Source organism: Salvelinus fontinalis, chromosome 27, assembly GCF_029448725.1.
Source record: "Salvelinus fontinalis isolate EN_2023a chromosome 27, ASM2944872v1, whole genome shotgun sequence".
NCBI lineage: Eukaryota > Metazoa > Chordata > Actinopteri > Salmoniformes > Salmonidae > Salvelinus > Salvelinus fontinalis.
In genome coordinates this window covers 35287725-35308165 of record NC_074691.1, presented here as the reverse complement: position 1 = coordinate 35308165, position 20441 = coordinate 35287725, and the positions used below count along the sequence as shown (strand labels likewise).

General features: G+C 45.4%; 1 protein-coding gene across 1 annotated transcript in view; it reads right to left on the bottom strand.

Moving 5' to 3' along the window:
* Positions 1-366: 366 nt before the first annotated feature.
* LOC129825499 (coiled-coil domain-containing protein 85C-B-like) overlaps positions 367-20441 on the bottom strand; it is a 36131-nt gene continuing 16056 nt past the window's right edge. Inside the window, exon 4 of the mRNA XM_055885651.1 lies at positions 367-5046. Within this exon, the coding sequence (XP_055741626.1) occupies positions 4957-5046 (90 nt within the window). The 3' untranslated portion in view covers positions 367-4956. The remainder of the gene's footprint in view (positions 5047-20441) is intronic.

Genomic DNA, 20441 nt, shown 5'->3' with positions numbered 1-20441 from the left:
TTGAAATGTTATTCCGTTTTCTCAGCCAAATACAGTACATTCAATAACTTTACCAGCAGAGGGCAGATTTGCTCAAGTTCTGAATGAATTTTGTCATTTAGCAGAAGCTCTTATCCAGAGACTTACAGGAGCAATTAGGGTTAAGTGCCTTGCTCAAGGGCTCATTGACAGATTTCACATGGTCAGGTCGTGGGTTCGAACCAGAAACCTTTCAGTTACTGTCCCAACTCTCTTAACCGCTAGGCTACCTGCCACCCTGTCAGTTATTCACTACAGAAGGGTTTGTATGTGTTGTTTAGTGTTAATCAGTGGGCTCAAGTCAGCGTTTCCTCCCATATTAACTCAGAGAAGACACAGAACTACAAAGAAAGTCATCACTTGTTTATTTTTTCCCCTACAAAATCATCTCAAAGTGGCCCTAGTACATTTACTAATCCTTCTAGAATATCTGTCTGATCTCAGCTAAATTCATGAAAAAACAGTTGTACTTTACAGTGATGCTAGTAACTACAGGACTAGTTAGCATTAACACTAGGTTTGTGTCTGTGGTCAAAAGTAATGCACTAGGGCAGGGTTTCCCAAACTCGGTCCTGGTCCCCCCCTGGTACACGTTTTGGTTTTTGCCTTGGCACTACACAGCTGATTCAAATAATTGTTGGTTATTTGAATGGGCTGTGTAGTGCTACGGTAAACGTCAAACCGTGCACCCGGTTGGAGTTTGGGAAACCCTTGCACTCGGGAATACGGTGATATTTCATACTGGGTTCATCATGTCTTCTGGTTTAAAACACAGGTTCCAAATCAAACTTCCATGCAGAGAAAAACATGGCACGAAATGCCAGACTGAAAAATGTTACAAATCATCTCCTCTCATAGCTACAAATCAGTTCTAGAAAAAAAGGACACTTCAAAAAAATCTATTCTTTGATTTTCTTTTTTGTACTAGACCCCTTTTTTGTACTAGTGAGAACCAAGGCGGAACCATGAGATTGTACAGTCTGAAGCCTCAGTGATGTTCTAATTAGGAACAAGACATACTCGTGTCAGGAGAGGTTGAGCTGTCAATCAGTGACTTATTAACCAATCAAAAGACTTGGATACCAATCAAAATCTCCCGATAGGTTAAAATCAAAAACAGGCCAATCACATGGCAGCCCTATAATGGGACAGCTCTATCTAAACACATGGCAATACATATCCTTGAACAGTTTGATCATAACAGTACTTATTTCATCTGACTTCGTCATGGTATAACTCGTTAAAATGTATCGAAAAACATCTAAGGGAAGACTTGCTCTTTCTCACATTCCAACAGAAAATACTTTTACAAAACATGCACAGTTCACTGCTGAAACTCATCTCCTGGATTCACCATGGCTAAAAAGGTTAATTGAAAAATATAAACCATTCCATTTATTTTGTAGCTTTCAATAAAAATTGTGTTGTACAGTAGTTTGATTAGTAGTTATTACAGTAGATAGCCAAATTAGTCTGATCTTCCCTTTATGACAGTAGCATAAAAGCCTTTTAAGTTTCACAGATTATTTCTGAAACATTATTTCATATGAAAGGAATGCAGCAAATGTGTCCCGCAGTCTCCAACCCTGTATGAAGCAGGTGTCCTCAGTCTGCTACAGAGAACTACAGTATACAGCCTGACCAACGGAAAGAAAGACTACCAACCACCCGGTCTTCAGAGTCACAGAAGAAGAGTTGGGGTAAAGCTCTCGTTATTTCCCAACCTGAGAAATATGATTGTCTTACACAACGTTGTACATTTTAGTTAATAATTTTTTTTTAAACGATTTCCTCAAAAAATAAGATCGCTCCATTGACTCTTGGCTGAGGCAGTTTCGATTCCAAATGGCCTTGATGCGTTTGAAGAGATAAAATAATAATTTGTTAAACCAAAATACAGTAAAAATACAAGTGGTTACCATAGAAACAGCCCTATTTAAGGTTCGGCTGTGTTTTGTGAAACATAAAACCCATAAAACAGTCAGTTTCGTCACATGGTCAAACTAGAAAAATAAAAAGATAAAAGTAAATAAATGATAACAACAGTAATGCTATGGCTTTATACATATTTTACACAAGTTTTAAAAGTGATCTCTATAGTTTTGTGTTAATAACAGACATCTCTTATGAGCATAGGGCGCTAGGTATGTACGTCACAGTGGGTAACACAAATTAACACTTTGGATGCTAATGATAATTATTCTAATGCTAGCATTAAGCTAATGCTAATCAACCAGAGAGACAAAACTGACAGAGAAGCTAGCTGGGTTTTTATGGGAAGTACCATGAAGGAATGGGATGACATTGTTCCTAGACACTGATCCACAGTCAGTTCTGTATGTGACCTCTAAATGCTCAAGATCAGGGTTGAAGGAGAGTGAAGCTGATCCTAGATTGTGCATACGAGACACTTAAAACCCAAAACGTACTATCAAACCATATCTGACGTTATCACATCGTTACTTTTGGGGACGATTGGGGATTTTTTTTTATCCCACACGTTGCCCCCGCCTGAAGCCCTGCTATAGTAGCCATGCAGCTCTACATGGAGCCCTGCTATAGTAACCATGCAGCTCTACCTGGAGCCCTGCTATAGTAACCATGCAGCTCTACCTGGAGCCCTGCTATAGTAACCATGCAGCTCTACCTGGAGCCCTGCTATAGTAGCCATGCAGCTCTACCTGGAGCCCTGCTATAGTAACCATGCAGCTCTACCTGGAGCCCTGCTATAGTAACCATGCAGCTCTACATGGAGCCCTGCTATAGTAACCATGCAGCTCTACCTGGAGCCCTGCTATAGTAACCATGCAGCTCTACCTGGAGCCCTGCTATAGTAACCATGCAGCTCTACCTGGAGCCCTGCTATAGTAACCATGCAGCTCTACCTGGAGCCCTGCTATAGTAACCATGCAGCTCTACCTGGAGCCCTGCTATAGTAACCATGCAGCTCTACCTGGAGCCCTGCTATAGTAACCATGCAGCTCTACATGGAGCCCTGCTATAGTAACAATGCAGCTCTACCTGGTGCCCTGCTATAGTAACCATGCAGCTCTACCTGGAGCCCTGCTATAGTAACCATGCAGCTCTACCTGGAGCCCTGCTATAGTAACCATGCAGCTCTACCTGGAGCCCTGCTATAGTAGCCATGCAGCTCTACCTGGAGCCCTGCTATAGTAGCCATGCAGCTCTACCTGGAGCCCTGCTATAGTAACCATGCAGCTCTACCTGGAGCCCTGCTATAGTAACCATGCAGCTCTACCTGGAGCCCTGCTATAGTAACCATGCAGCTCTATCTGGAGCCCTGCTATAGTAACCATGCAGCTCTACCTGGAGCCCTGCTATAGTAACCATGCAGCTCTACCTGGAGCCCTGCTATAGTAACCATGCAGCTCTACATGGAGCTCTGCTATAGTAACCATGCAGCTCTACCTGGAGCCCTGCTATAGTAGCCATGCAGCTCTACCTGGAGCCCTGCTATAGTAGCCATGCAGCTCTACCTGGAGCCCTGCTATAGTAACCATGCAGCTCTACCTGGAGCCCTGCTATAGTAACCATGCAGCTCTACTGGTTTAAAGTGACACTGGTCCTATTCTAGGGGACTTCTTATAGAGCTCATCTGGGTTTCTTTTCAGCATAAAACAAAACAAAAGGGCCCGGTTTCCCAAGAGCATCTAAAGGCTCATTTCATCGTTAGTAAGTTCGTAGGAGCATCGTTAAATCTCAGAGCTGTTTCCCAAAACCACCGTTACTAAAGTTGTATTTGAAAACACTTGTTATTTACTGACTCCACATCAGACCGCTCGGCATGTGAACAGCAAAGTACGTCGTTAGATACCTACCGCCTCACTTTATACACAGAAGACCTCCACTAAACAAAGAATCAAGATGTTTATCCGTCTCTCTGTGACCGCCGATAACTTCAGAACGAAGTTGACTACAAATACAAAGTTGCCAATGTCTTTGCAACTGTAATAAACAAGCGAAGGATACAAAGATGCTTCAAATCAAAACTGAGATGACTGCACTAAAAGATAAATAGCCTACCTACAGAATATACTATATATTGTATTTCAACGATACTGAAAGCAATTTCACGTTCATTCAATTTTGTTTTTATTTTACTATTTGGCTACTGTCTGCAATTTTTCCTCATTATATTTAATGATGTGTAGCCTAACATGTGCACAGTGATGTTCCACATCTTGATGAATCTCCTTATTATAGGGTAGAAATTAGATTAAGCCGCCTCAATATTGGCTGGCATAGGGTGATAATATCTCTCTAGGTAGCTGATCCATCGTCAGTATTGTGGAATAATTCTAATGTTGAGGTAAGATTTGAATGGGGAAGAAAGCGGATCTGAGAGCAGCGATGCCTTTCGTTCGATCCTACCACCGTGTGAAACATGCTCCAACGAAGGCACATAGCGAATGTTCTCTCTGTGTGGCGTTTTTGGGAAACGCGTGTTACATCTTGGGCCTTTGTAGGAAGGATGCATGGCTAAAACAGTCAGTTCCATCTCTATTGGGAAACCAGGCCCAGGAGAGTTATGAAATAATATTCAGCACTATGTAAACTGTCCTCAAATCAATAATACGAGGAAAATGGAAAATCAGTGAAAGTAGCAGCCAGTTATCAACAACACTGGAAGTTCAAAATAAATGTATGTCAAAAGTGGATTTGTTGCATTTTAGCTAACATAAACGTAATTCTCCTAACATGCTACGTTAATTATCCTGCTGCAGAAGTTCTAACCTGCTACAAAAAGTTCATTTTGACAAAAGCTGCATCCCATCTGGACAAAACCCATATCCCAGGGGAATAGTGGGTGATGGGAACTGTAGTCAGTGGGAGCAGGGTGTTATGAGTAGTGTAGGCAGTAGGAGCAGAGGTGGTGTCAGGTGAGCATAGTTAGTCTTCCTCTCTGGTTGCTGTGGACTACAGAGGGCCTTTGAACTGGTTGCCAGAGAGATGCTGTCTGATGGACGGCTTATCTCCTGCTGCGTCGCCCAGCTTTCTCCACACCACCTGGACCCACATACACACACAAAGAAAACACAAACAAAAGGGTTATGTCCTCACTTGGTCTTTCACTAAATGAACCCCTGGTAGAATCTCTCTGCATGTGAGATGAGAGGACCCAGGGTCTGTCTGTCTCTCTCTCTCTCTCTGCATGCTGGGAGTGTTTGGTGCATGCTGGGAATTGTATGAGCGAGGGAGTGCGTGTGTTGTGTAGAGTTAGATATTCTTTTGGTTTTCTCTTTCTTGGTGGCATTCTTTGTTTTCTTCTGTGCGTGATTAAGGTTATTATTTTTGTTGTGGTAGAATTAAGTATTTTGTTTTTCGTATCGAAATTACCCTGAGTTTGGCGGGGATGGCAACCCGAATGGGGATGCCGTCCCCGTCACTTCGGCACGGCTGTAGGTGTGTTACTGAAGCTACTGTCACGGTGGAGGAGTTTCTGGTCGCCGTAGGAGAGAAGGTAGGATATGAGAATGTTGCTTATGCGTCACGGATGAATAAAGCGGTGGTGGTCTTTCTTAAAGAAGAGCGCCTTGTAGATCGTATGGTAGAGCATGGCGTACTTCTTAAAGAAGAGAGTCTTGTAGATCGTATGGTTGAGCATGGCGTACTTCTTAAAGAAATGTTTATTCAAGTTACGCCACTTTTTTCTCCGTCAACAAGGGTAACGATTTCAAATGTACCGCCGTTTATTCCAAATGAGCTACTGGAGCTTGGGAAGTTTGCAAGTTCAATTAAGGTTGTCCCGTTGGGTTGCAAACACCCGGCGTTGAAACAGGTTATGTCGTTTCGGCGACAGGTGTTTATGTTTTTGGACTCACCGGAGCAGACTTTAGAGTTATCGTTTAAAGTCAAGTATGACAATAGACTGTATATGGCTTATGTTAGTACGGGTAGTCAACGGTGTTTTGAGTGTGGGGATGTTGGTCATAAGCGACATGCTTGCCCGAAAAGGGAGAAGGCAGAGGGAGGGGCGCAGGTGGTCATCGTAACGCCTGGGCCCACTGATGTAGGGAGAGGTGGGCCGACAGTGGTTGAACAGCCACAAGCACCTGTTGCTGAGGAACAAGTTATCTGTATTGAGGGCACGGAGTTGCAACTTATTAGAGGGAAATGTTATGCAGCAGAAAAATATTGTTGTAGAAGGTAAGGATGGATCTGAAGAGCCAGTTCCTCAGACTGGTGAGGAGGTGCCCAGTACGAGTAATGGGGCACAGGAGGGGGTTCATGTGGAGCTAATCTCCCAGGTAGTGGAGGAGATGCCCACTATGAGTAATGGGGTTCAGGTGGGGATAGTCTCTCAGGTAGTGGAGGAGATGCCCACCACGGGTAATGGGGTTCAGGTGGGGCTAGTCTCCCAGGTAGTGGAGGAGATGCCTGGTACGAGTGATGGGGTGCAAGTGGGGAGTGTTGAAAGGGATGTGGTAGAGGGGATTCAGTGGTCTGTGGCCTCAGCTGAGGAGGATCAGGAGAAGGATATGGATATCTCTTTTGATATGACAGCAGCTGGTGAGGACTCAATTTACGATCTAGTGGAAGTAAATGGTTTTCTGGATCAGACTTTTGGGAAATCTGTCAAATTGGCAGATTATTTTGATGTTGATAAGTTTGTGAGGTCAGCTGTGATGTTACAGAAGACGGTGGGGTTAGACCAGTTGAGTGAGAAGAAGCGGTTTCGCTTGAGGAAATTTGTTACTGCTGTTACAGCAGCAAAAGGTGGTGGGAAACGTGGTCAGGTTAATAAGAGAAACATTAAATAATGATGATGATCATGCCTCATAGGGTGTCTTTTTTCTCTTTGGTTTCTCTGTGGTTTCTTCTGCTTTTCCTTTCTCTTTTCTATATGGAGTTACTAAGGGTGGGCTCTCCTAATATTAATGGGGGAAGGGACAGGAATAAGAGGGCTTGGGTATTAGAAGTAATAAAATAGAAAAGGCTTAATGTGTTTTCCTACAGGAGACACATAGTGATGAGGAAAATGAGGTTGACTGGGGTATGTGGTGGGAGGGGCAGCATATACTCAGTCATGGTACTAATTTCAGTGCTGGGGTGGCCATCTTGTTTTCCTCAGGTTTAGGGGTGACGGTGGTATCTACAACAGAGATTGTCAAGGGACCGGTTTTATTGGTCAAGGTGGATGTTATGTTTTTTTTTGTTTTTTTGAATGTTTATGCTCCTAATGAGGGTACAGAGCGTCTTGTTGTGTTTGATCAACTAAAGGAAACCTGAAGACAATGTGACCAAGAGGGGTGTGTGGTTTTAGGGGGGGACTGGAACTGTACAGTGGATTTTACTGTTGATCGCACCGCTGAAGAACCTCACCTGCGGTCAGCTACTTGTCTGTCTGGTTTATTAACTGAGTTTGAGCTTTCTGATGTGTGGAGAGTAAGGAAGGCAACAGTTAGGCAGTACACATGGTTAAAGGTTAATGAAGGTGGTGTCAGTGCAGCAAGGTTAGACAGGTTGTATGTATCTGATCACTACTGTAGTAGGGTTGGAAGGTTAGACAGGTTGTATCTGAGCAATACTGTAGTAGGGTTGGAAGGTTAGACAAGTTGTATGTATCTGAGCAATACTGTAGTAGGGTTGGAAGGTTAGACAGGTTGTATGTATCTGAGCAATACTGTAGTAGGGTTGGAAGGTTAGACAGGTTGTATCTGAGCAATACTGTAGTAGGGTTGGAAGGTTAGACAGGTTGTATGTATCTGAGCAATACTGTAGTAGGGTTGGAAGGTTAGACAAGTTGTATGTATCTGAGCAATACTGTAGTAGGGTTGGAAGGTTAGACAGGTTGTATGTATCTGAGCAATACTGTAGTAGGGTTGGAAGGTTAGACAGGTTGTATGTATCTGAGCAATACTGTAGTAGGGTTGGAAGGTTAGACAAGTTGTATGTATCTGAGCAATACTGTAGTAGGGTTGGAAGGTTAGACAGGTTGTATGTATCTGAGCAATACTGTAGTAGGGTTGGAAGGTTAGACAGGTTGTATGTATCTGAGCAATACTGTAGTAGGGTTGGAAGGTGTGACATCACTCCTGTGGGTTTCTCTGATCACCATATTGTTACTGTTGATATTCACCTGTCCTGTCCACGAAGGTCATCGTCTTACTGGTATTTTAATGTTAAGTTGTTACATGATGTCATGTTTTGTGAAAGGTTTTTGTTGTTTTGAGGAAAATGGAGGGTTACAAAAGGGAATTTTGTGTCCTTGAGACAATGGTGGGATGTTGGGAAGGCCCAAATACGATTATTTTGTCAACAGTATACTGCTCTGTCTCAAATTGAAGTTAAAGAGACTATCAAGGCCCTTGAACAGGACATCAAATCTATTGAATTGAATGAAGCTGCTCACTCAGAACGACCCTGGACTAGTCATGAACAAGAGAGATGAACTGAGGTCGTTTCTACATGAAAGAGTGAAAGGTGCCTTGATTAGGTCTCGTTTCGCTTCCCTCAAGGACATGGATGCTCCTAGCGCTTTTTTTTTTAACCTTGGACAGTCGAAATTACAACGTAAACAGATGGTCTGCCTTCGTCTCCCTGATGGGAAGGTGACCACAGATGACAGTGAAATGCGTCAACATGCCGTGGATTTCTACTCTGCCCTCTATAAGGCGGAGGATTGTGACTCTCTGTGTACTGAACAGTTGTTACACAGTCTTCCTCAATTGGGACCTGAGCAGAGAGTTGCTTTGGACCCTGACATTACACTGCAAGAAGTGTCCACAGCAGTTATGCAGCTCCCAGCAGGCCGAGCCCCTGGTATCGATGGTTTACCATCTGAGTTCTATAAGCACTTTTGGGGGTCTATCGGGGAGGATTTTTATGAAGTGGTGTGTGAATCTTTTCACGAGGGTTCTCTTCCTGTATCCTGTCAACGTGCGGTGCTTTCACTGTTGCCAAAAAAGGGGGATTTGGCTCATAAAAAATATATTCTGTGTGCAGAATATAAAATAGTTTCTAAATGTCTCTCAAACAGGTTGAAAGAGTATCTGGGATTGTTGGTCCACAAGGACCAGTCCTACTGTGGACCTGATCGCTCTATTGTTGATAACTTGTTTCTGATAAGAGATGTTCTATACATTTGTAAACTGTCTGATGTAAATGTGGGTTTACTTTCTTTGGATCAGGAGAAGGCTTTTGACCGAGTGGACCACCAGTATCTGTTTAAAACGATGAAAGCCTTTGGGTTTGGGGATGTTTTTTTGTCTTGGATGAGTTTACTGTATGCTGGGGCCTCGTGTATGGTGAAGGTGGGGGTGGTTTGAGTTGCCCCATCCCTGTCCAAAGGGGTATCAGGCAGGGAGGCCTAATTTCAGGGCAGTTATACAGTCTGGCGATTGAACCAATGCTTTGTTTTTTAAGAGCGAAGCTTACTGGTTTCTCTGTGCCAGGTGTAATGAAGGGTCCCAGGATAGCACTGTCTGCGTATACAGATGACGTGACAGTTTTTATGACAGGGGGTGAGGATGTTAAGGATCTCTCAAACGATTTAAAGGTGTATTAGGGGGCCTCCTCAGCTAGAGTCAATTGGGGAAAGAGTGAAGCGCTGTGGGCAGATCAGCTTCAGACGGGGTCCGCTCCACGGTTACCAGGGGGGCTTCAGACGGGGTCCGCTCCACGGTTACCAGGTTGGCTTCAGACGGGGTCCGCTCCACGGTTACCAGGGGGGCTTCAGACGCGGTCTGCTCCACGGTTACCAAGGGGGGCTTCATACGGGGTCCGCTCCACGGTTACCAGGGGGGGCTTCATACGGGGTCCGCTCCACGGTTACCAGGGGGGCTTCAGACGGGGTCCGCTCCACGGTTACCAGGGGGGCTTCAGACGGGGTCCGCTCCACGGTTACCAGGGGGGCTTCAGACGGGGTCCGCTCCACGGTTACCAGGGGGCTTCAGACGGAGTCCGCTCCACGGTTACCAGGGGGGCTTTAGTGGGGCAGAGATGGGATGGAGACATTGGGTGTTTTCTAGGCTCTGATGTCTTTCAGAAAAAGAACTGGGAGGGTGTAGTGGAGAAAGGGTGCGCCAGACTGTCAAGATGGAAATGGGTGCTACCCCAGTTGTCTTATAGGGGAAGGGTCCTGGTAGCTAATAATCTTGCTGCCTCTACCCTGTGGCACAGACTAATGATTTTGCAACCACCAAAGGGTCTGATACAAGAGCTTCAGAGGACCCTTGTCAATTTCTTCTGGTCTGGACAACACTGGATTAAAGCTGCAGCCCTGTACCTGTGTTAGGAATTTTGTTAATAAATAGTTAAAACAAATTCTAGCTTTAGATAAAACTATAACAAATTGAACTCTGCACGCCTGGTGAAAAGAGATTTGTGTTGTGGGTCATAAAATAAGCAGAAAGGGTCGTTAAACTATGGTTGAACTGACCCAACTTAGCCCTGAGGTGTTAGATAAGGCTGGGGGTAACTTTTTAGGTCTTCCATTATCTTGAGTTGTCTGCTAAAGTAGTAATAAATTATAGTGAGCCTTCAGGATAAATGATTATAATGTGAGTTCCCTGTGAATTTGGAATGAACTTTTGAACCTGTTTCTATTTGTCAGGACAATGAGACTTAATTCTGTAACCTCTGACGTCATATCTTGTATATAAACCTGTGTTTATGATCAAATGGCAGCGTGCTCCGAGAATAAACACTATTATCTACTTTTAATAAGACTGTATCCTGTCTATTTTATGTTAATAAGTATCTTACAAATTCTTATAAATAGACAGATTGAATTTAATTAATGAGTACATTAGAGGAATTATTTAATTCCACTAACAACCTGCCACTGCACGAGGGTGGGCAAGGACTGGTGGACATTTCCTCTAGGATCATGGCTTTCCGGCTTCAAGCAGCCCAGAGACTGTTGTACAGAGACGGTTCTAGCTGGGTCGAAACAGCCTACACATTGATGAGGAGAGCGGGCTGTTTGGGCTTAGACAAGCACCTTTTCCTCTTAAAGCTGGAGGGGGGTGAGTTGCCTGGCCTGACTCCATTTTATGAGTCTGTTATGTAGGCTTGGAGAGTCCTTGTCAAGTCCCGTAAGGCCGGCACGCTACCAGGGATGTGGCTTTTTGAAGAGCCTCTTTTATACAACACTACCATCCAGTCCCGTGCTCTGGGTTCAGCCAGCCTGCGTTCATGCCTGTTAGGCGTGGGGTGTACCAAGCTGGGTCATCTGATGCAGAACAGGAGCAGATCGTTGGAGGAGCTGGGAGAAAGAGCGGTGATACGATCATCTCGTCTACTGAGGAAGGTCATCGCTGAGGTCTGTGATTCCATGCCAGTACTTCATCTGTAGTATGTGACTGACACTTCCAATTCTGATCGGTGGAAGGATCTGGATTGTGTGTTCCCTGCACTGATTGTTAGTGCTGCGGTGGGGGCATTAGAGGAGGAAGGAGGGTCTGGATTATGTGTTCCCTGCACTGATTGTTAGTGCTGTGGTCGGGGCATTCGAGGAGGACGTGGGGATGCTGCTTTCCTTCCATACCCCGGAGCTGGGGGATTTCAAGGAGGTGGGAAAGAAGGCCACGTACAGAATATGTGTAAAGGTGTCCCATGCCTCTTCCCTGGAAGGGGTAAAATCGACGAGGTGGGCGGGTGTGCTCGGTCCAGGTGCTTCCCCAAAAGGCTGTTGGCGATCATTATACAAACTGCCGATTGATAAGAGGACGGCTGACCTCCAATGGAGGATCATACATGGAGCTATAGCCACCAACATACATCTGGTACACCTGGACCCTACTGTTGGGGAGGGCTGTCCATTCTGTGCAGAGTCTGAAAGTCTGGCACATCTGTTTTTACTGTGTCCCCGGTTGGTCGGGATGATTGACCTGATCACTGACTGGTTCTCAACGTTGGGAGAGGTTTTCTCTTCCCAACTGTATATATTTGGGCCAAAGTACAGGTTCAGTCAAAAGGGTGTCGTTGTGTTGCTTAATTTTGTGTTAGGGGCAGCTAAATTAGCCATATGGAAGACCCGAAAGAACAGTATTCGTGGACAGGGGTCTGTGGATGTGGTAGGAATGCTGGCGGGAATGGTGGCAGCGAGACTAAGGGTTGAGTTTGCCTATTACAAACTGGTCAACAATATTGATCTGTTTATGAGTATATGGGGTATTCAGAGGCTGTTGTGTTTAGTTACTGTGGAGGAGGAGTTGGAGTTGTGTTTTTAATTGATGTGTAACTGTGGTTTTGTATGAGTATTTATTGTGTGGTGGGCTCCCAGACCCAATAAAGAATATTTAAAACTCTAAAACTCTCTCTCTCTCTCTCTCTGAGATGGAGGGAGGTGAAGGCTTTGAATAATGGAGGGCGCGGAGGAGAGGAGAATGCTATGCTCTTTTTCCTGCCCCCTCAGATAGATTAATTGCTCTGACAGTTGGGCTGCGGGAGCCTCTTATAAAAGACACCAATTAGAACACTGCTGCACAATGGAACAGAGGAACAACACGCTCCAATTAGAACACTGCTGCACAATGGAACAGAGGAACAACACACTCCAATTAGAACACTGCTGCACAATGGAACAGAGACACAGAGGAACAACACACTCCAATTAGAACACTGCTGCAGGATGGGACAGAGACACAGAGGAACAACACACTCCAATTAGAATACTGCTGCACAATGGAACAGAGACACAGAGGAACAACACACTCCAATTAGAACACTGCTGCACAATGGAACAGAGGAACAACACACTCCAATTAGAACACTGTTGCACAATGGAACAGAGGAACAACACGCTCCAATTAGAACACTGCTGCACAATGGAATAGAGGAACAACACACTCCAATTAGAACACTGCTGCACAATGGAACAGAGACACAGAGGAACAACACACTCCAATTAGAACACTGCTGCAGGATGGGACAGAGACACAGAGGAACAACACACTCCAATTAGAACACTGCTGCACAATGGAACAGAGGAACAACACACTCCAATTAGAACACTGTTGCACAATGGAACAGAGGAACAACACACTCCAATTAGAACACTGCTGCACAATGGAACAGAGACACAGAGGAACAACACACTCCAATTAGAACACTGTTGCACAATGGAACAGAGGAACAACACGCTCCAATTAGAACACTGTTGCACAATGGAACAGAGGAACAACACACTCCAATTAGAACACTGCTGCACAATGGAACAGAGACACAGAGGAACAACACGCTCCAATTAGAACACTGCTGCAGGATGGAACAGAGACACAGAGGAACAACACACTCCAATTAGAACACTGCTGCAGGATGGGACAAAGACACAGAGGAACAACACACTCCAATTAGAACACTGCTGCACAATGGAACAGAGACACAGAGGAACAACACGCTCCAATTAGAACACTGCTGCAGGATGGAATAGAGACACAGAGGAACAACACGCTCCAATTAGAACACTGCTGCAGGATGGGACAGAGACACAGAGGAACAACACGCTCCAATTAGAACACTGCTGCAGGATGGGACAGAGACACAGAGGAACAACACACTCCAATTAGAACACTGCTGCAGGATGGGACAGAGACACAGAGGAACAACACACTCCAATTAGAATACTGCTGCAGGATGGGACAGAGACACAGAGGTACAACACGCTCCAATTAGAACACTGCTGCAGGATGGGACAGAGACACAGAGGAACAACACACTCCAATTAGAACACTGCTGCAGGATGGGACAGAGACTCAGAGGAACAACACACTCCAATTAGAACACTGCTGCACAATGGAACAGAGACACAGAGGAACAACACGCTCCAATTAGAACACTGCTGCAGGATGGAACAGAGACACAGAGGAACAACACACTCCAATTAGAACACTGTTGCACAATGGAACAGAGGAACAACACACTCCAATTTGAACACTGCTGCACAATGGAACAGAGACACAGAGGAACAACACACTCCAATTAGAACACTGTTGCACAATGGAACAGAGGAACAACACGCTCCAATTAGAACACTGTTGCACAATGGAACAGAGGAACAACACACTCCAATTAGAACACTGCTGCACAATGGAACAGAGACACAGAGGAACAACACGCTCCAATTAGAACACTGCTGCAGGATGGAACAGAGACACAGAGGAACAACACACTCCAATTAGAACACTGCTGCACAATGGAACAGAGACACAGAGGAACAACACGCTCCAATTAGAACACTGCTGCAGGATGGGACAGAGACACAGAGGAACAACACGCTCCAATTAGAACACTGCTGCAGGATGGGACAGAGACACAGAGGAACAACACACTCCAATTAGAACACTGCTGCACAATGGAACAGAGGAACAACACACTCCAATTAGAACACTGCTGCACAATGGAACAGAGACACAGAGGAACAACACACTCCAATTAGAACACTGTTGCACAATGGAACAGAGGAACAACACACTCCAATTAGAACACTGCTGCACAATGGAACAGAGACACAGAGGAACAACACACTCCAATTTGAACACTGTTGCACAATGGAACAGAGGAACAACACGCTCCAATTAGAACACTGTTGCACAATGGAACAGAGGAACAACACACTCCAATTAGAACACTGCTGCACAATGGAACAGAGACACAGAGGAACAACACACTCCAATTAGAACACTGCTGCACAATGGAACAGAGGAACAACACACTCCAATTAGAACACTGCTGCACAATGGAACAGAGACACAGAGGAACAACACACTCCAATTAGAACACTGCTGCACAATGGAACAGAGGAACAACACACTCCAATTAGAACACTGCTGCAGGATGGGACAGAGACACAGAGGAACAACACGCTCCAATTAGAACACTGCTGCAGGATGGGACAGAGACACAGAGGAACAACACACTCCAATTAGAACACTGCTGCAGGATGGGACAGAGACACAGAGGAACAACACGCTCCAATTAGAACACTGCTGCAGGATGGGACAGAGACACAGAGGAACAACACACTCCAATTAGAACACTGCTGCAGGATGGGACAGAGACACAGAGGAACAACACACTCCAATTAGAACACTGCTGCACAATGGAACAGAGACACAGAGGAACAACACGCTCCAATTAGAACACTGCTGCACAATGGAACAGAGGAACAACACACTCCAATTAGAACACTGCTGCACAATGGAACAGAGACACAGAGGAACAACACACTCCAATTAGAACACTGCTGCACAATGGAACAGAGACACAGAGGAACAACACACTCCAATTAGAACACTGTTGCACAATGGAACAGAGGAACAACACGCTCCAATTAGAACACTGTTGCACAATGGAACAGAGGAACAACACACTCCAATTAGAACACTGCTGCACAATGGAACAGAGGAACAACACGCTCCAATTAGAACACTGCTGCAGGATGGGACAGAGACACAGAGGAACAACACACTCCAATTAGAACACTGCTGCAGGATGGGACAGAGACACAGAGGAACAACACACTCCAATTAGAATACTGCTGCAGGATGGAACAGAGACACAGAGGAACAACACGCTCCAATTAGAACACTGCTGCAGGATGGGACAGAGACACAGAGGAACAACACACTCCAATTAGAACACTGTTGCACAATGGAACAGAGGAACAACACACTCCAATTAGAACACTGCTACAGGATGGGACAGAGACACAGAGGAACAACACGCTCCAATTAGAACACTGCTGCAGGATGGGACAGAGACACAGAGGAACAACACACTCCAATTAGAACACTGCTGCAGGATGGGACAGAGACACAGAGGAACAACACACTCCAATTAGAACACTGCTGCACAATGGGACAGAGGAACAACACGCTCCAATTAGAACACTGCTGCACAATGGAACAGAGACACAGAGGAACAACACGCTCCAATTAGAACACTGCTGCACAATGGAACAGAGGAACAACACACTCCAATTAGAACACTGCTGCACAATGGAACAGAGACACAGAGGAACAACACACTCCAATTAGAACACTGTTGCACAATGGAACAGAGGAACAACACGCTCCAATTAGAACACTGTTGCACAATGGAACAGAGGAACAACACACTCCAATTAGAACACTGCTGCACAATGGAACAGAGACAAAGAGGAACAACACGCTCCAATTAGAACACTGCTGCAGGATGGGACAGAGACACAGAGGAACAACACACTCCAATTAGAACACTGCTGCAGGATGGGACAGAGACACAGAGGAACAACACACTCCAATTAGAACACTGCTGCACAATAGAACAGAGGAACAACACACTCCAATTAGAACACTGTTGCACAATGGAACAGAGACACAGAGGAACAACACACTCCAATTAGAACACTGTTGCACAATGGAACAGAGGAACAACACGCTCCAATTAGAACACTGTTGCACAATGGAACAGAGGAACAACACACTCCAATTAGAACACTGCTGCAGGATGGGACAGAGACACAGAGGAACAACACGCTCCAATTAGAACACTGCTGCACAATGGAACAGAGGAACAACACACTCCAATTAGAACACTGCTGCACAATGGAACAGAGACACAGAGGAACAACACACTCCAATTAGAACACTGCTGCACAATGGAACAGAGGAACAACACGCTCCAATTAGAACACTGCTGCAGGATGGGACAGAGACACAGAGGAACAACACGCTCCAATTAGAACACTGCTGCAGGATGGGACAGAGACACAGAGGAACAACACACTCCAATTAGAATACTGCTGCAGGATGGGACAGAGACACAGAGGAACAACACGCTCCAATTAGAACACTGCTGCAGGATGGGACAGAGACACAGAGGAACAACACACTCCAATTAGAACACTGCTGCACAATGGAACAGAGGAACAACACGCTCCAATTAGAACACTGCTGCAGGATGGGACAGAGACACAGAGGAACAACACACTCCAATTAGAACACTGCTGCAGGATGGGACAGAGACACAGAGGAACAACACACTCCAATTAGAATACTGCTGCAGGATGGGACAGAGACACAGAGGAACAACACGCTCCAATTAGAACACTGCTGCAGGATGGGACAGAGGAACAACACACTCCAATTAGAACACTGCTGCAGGATGGGACAGAGACACAGAGGAACAACACACTCCAATTAGAACACTGCTGCAGGATGGGACAGAGACACAGAGGAACAACACACTCCAATTAGAACACTGCTGCAGGATGGGACAGAGACACAGAGGAACAACACGCTCCAATTAGAACACTGCTGCAGGATGGGACAGAGACACAGAGGAACAACACACTCCAATTAGAACACTGCTGCAGGATGGGACAGAGACACAGAGGAACAACACACTCCAATTAGAACACTGCTGCACAATGGAACAGAGACACAGAGGAACAACACGCTCCAATTAGAACACTGCTGCACAATGGAACAGAGGAACAACACACTCCAATTAGAACACTGCTGCACAATGGAACAGAGACACAGAGGAACAACACACTCCAATTAGAACACTGTTGCACAATGGAACAGAGGAACAACACGCTCCAATTAGAACACTGTTGCACAATGGAACAGAGGAACAACACACTCCAATTAGAACACTGCTGCACAATGGAACAGAGACACAGAGGAACAACACGCTCCAATTAGAACACTGCTGCAGGATGGAACAGAGACACAGAGGAACAACACACTCCAATTAGAACACTGCTGCACAATGGAACAGAGATACAGAGGAACAACACGCTCCAATTAGAACACTGCTGCAGGATGGGACAGAGGAACAACACACTCCAATTAGAACACTGCTGCAGGATGGGACAGAGACACAGAGGAACAACACACTCCAATTAGAACACTGTTGCACAATGGAACAGAGGAACAACACACTCCAATTAGAACACTGCTGCACAATGGAACAGAGACACAGAGGAACAACACGCTCCAATTAGAACACTGCTGCAGGATGGGACAGAGACACAGAGGAACAACACACTCCAATTAGAACACTGCTGCAGGATGGGACAGAGACACAGAGGAACAACACACTCCAATTAGAACACTGCTGCACAATGGAACAGAGACACAGAGGAACAACACACTCCAATTAGAACACTGCTGCAGGATGGGACAGAGACACAGAGGAACAACACACTCCAATTAGAACACTGCTGCACAATGGAACAGAGACACAGAGGAACAACACGCTCCAATTAGAACACTGCTGCAAAATGGAACAGAGACACAGAGGAACAACACACTCCAATTAGAACACTGCTGCAGGATGGGACAGAGACACAGAGGAACAACACAGTCCAATTAGAACACTGCTGCAGGATGGGACAGAGACACAGAGGAACAACACACTCCAATTAGAACACTGCTGCACAATGGAACAGAGGAACAACACACTCCAATTAGAACACTGCTGCACAATGGAACAGAGACACAGAGGAACAACACACTCCAATTAGAACACTGTTGCACAATGGAACAGAGGAACAACACACTCCAATTAGAACACTGCTGCACAATGGAACAGAGACACAGAGGAACAACACACTCCAATTAGAACACTGTTGCACAATGGAACAGAGGAACAACACACTCCAATTAGAACACTGCTGCACAATGGAACAGAGACACAGAGGAACAACACACTCCAATTTGAACACTGTTGCACAATGGAACAGAGGAACAACACGCTCCAATTAGAACACTGTTGCACAATGGAACAGAGGAACAACACACTCCAATTAGAACACTGCTGCACAATGGAACAGAGACACAGAGGAACAACACACTCCAATTAGAACACTGCTGCACAATGGAACAGAGGAACAACACACTCCAATTAGAACACTGCTGCACAATGGAACAGAGACACAGAGGAACAACACACTCCAATTAGAACACTGCTGCACAATGGAACAGAGGAACAACACACTCCAATTAGAACACTGCTGCAGGATGGGACAGAGACACAGAGGAACAACACGCTCCAATTAGAACACTGCTGCAGGATGGGACAGAGACACAGAGGAACAACACACTCCAATTAGAACACTGCTGCAGGATGGGACAGAGACACAGAGGAACAACACGCTCCAATTAGAACACTGCTGCAGGATGGGACAGAGACACAGAGGAACAACACACTCCAATTAGAACACTGCTGCAGGATGGGACAGAGACACAGAGGAACAACACACTCCAATTAGAACACTGCTGCACAATGGAACAGAGACACAGAGGAACAACACGCTCCAATTAGAACACTGCTGCACAATGGAACAGAGGAACAACACACTCCAATTAGAACACTGCTGCACAATGGAACAGAGACACAGAGGAACAACACACTCCAATTAGAACACTGCTGCACAATGGAACAGAGACACAGAGGAACAACACACTCCAATTAGAACACTGTTGCAAAATGGAACAGAGGAACAACACGCTCCAATTAGAACACTGTTGCACAATGGAACAGAGGAACAACACACTCCAATTAGAACACTGCTGCACAATGGAACAGAGACACAGAGGAACAACACGCTCCAATTAGAACACTGCTGCAGGATGGAACAGAGACACAGAGGAACAACACACTCCAATTAGAACACTGCTGCACAATGGAACAGAGACAAAGAGGAACAACACGCTCCAATTAGAACACTGCTGCAGGATGGGACAGAGACACAGAGGAACAACACACTCCAATTAGAACACTGCTGCACAATAGAACAGAGGAACAACACACTCCAATTAGAACACTGCTGCACAATGGAACAGAGACACAGAGGAACAACACACTCCAATTAGAACACTGTTGCACAATGGAACAGAGGAACAACACGCTCCAATTAGAACACTGTTGCACAATGGAACAGAGGAACAACACACTCCAATTAGAACACTGCTGCACAATGGAACAGAGGAACAACACACTCCAATTAGAACACTGCTGCACAATGGAACAGAGACACAGAGGAACAACACACTCCAATTAGAACACTGCTGCACAATGGAACAGAGGAACAACACGCTCCAATTAGAACACTGCTGCAGGATGGGACAGAGACACAGAGGAACAACACACTCCAATTAGAACACTGCTGCAGGATGGGACAGAGACACAGAGGAACAACACACTCCAATTAGAATACTGCTGCAGGATGGGACAGAGACACAGAGGAACAACACGCTCCAATTAGAACACTGCTGCAGGATGGGACAGAGACACAGAGGAACAACACACTCCAATTAGAACACTGTTGCACAATGGAACAGAGGAACAACACACTCCAATTAGAACACTGCTACAGGATGGGACAGAGACACAGAGGAACAACACGCTCCAATTAGAACACTGCTGCAGGATGGGACAGAGACACAGAGGAACAACACACTCCA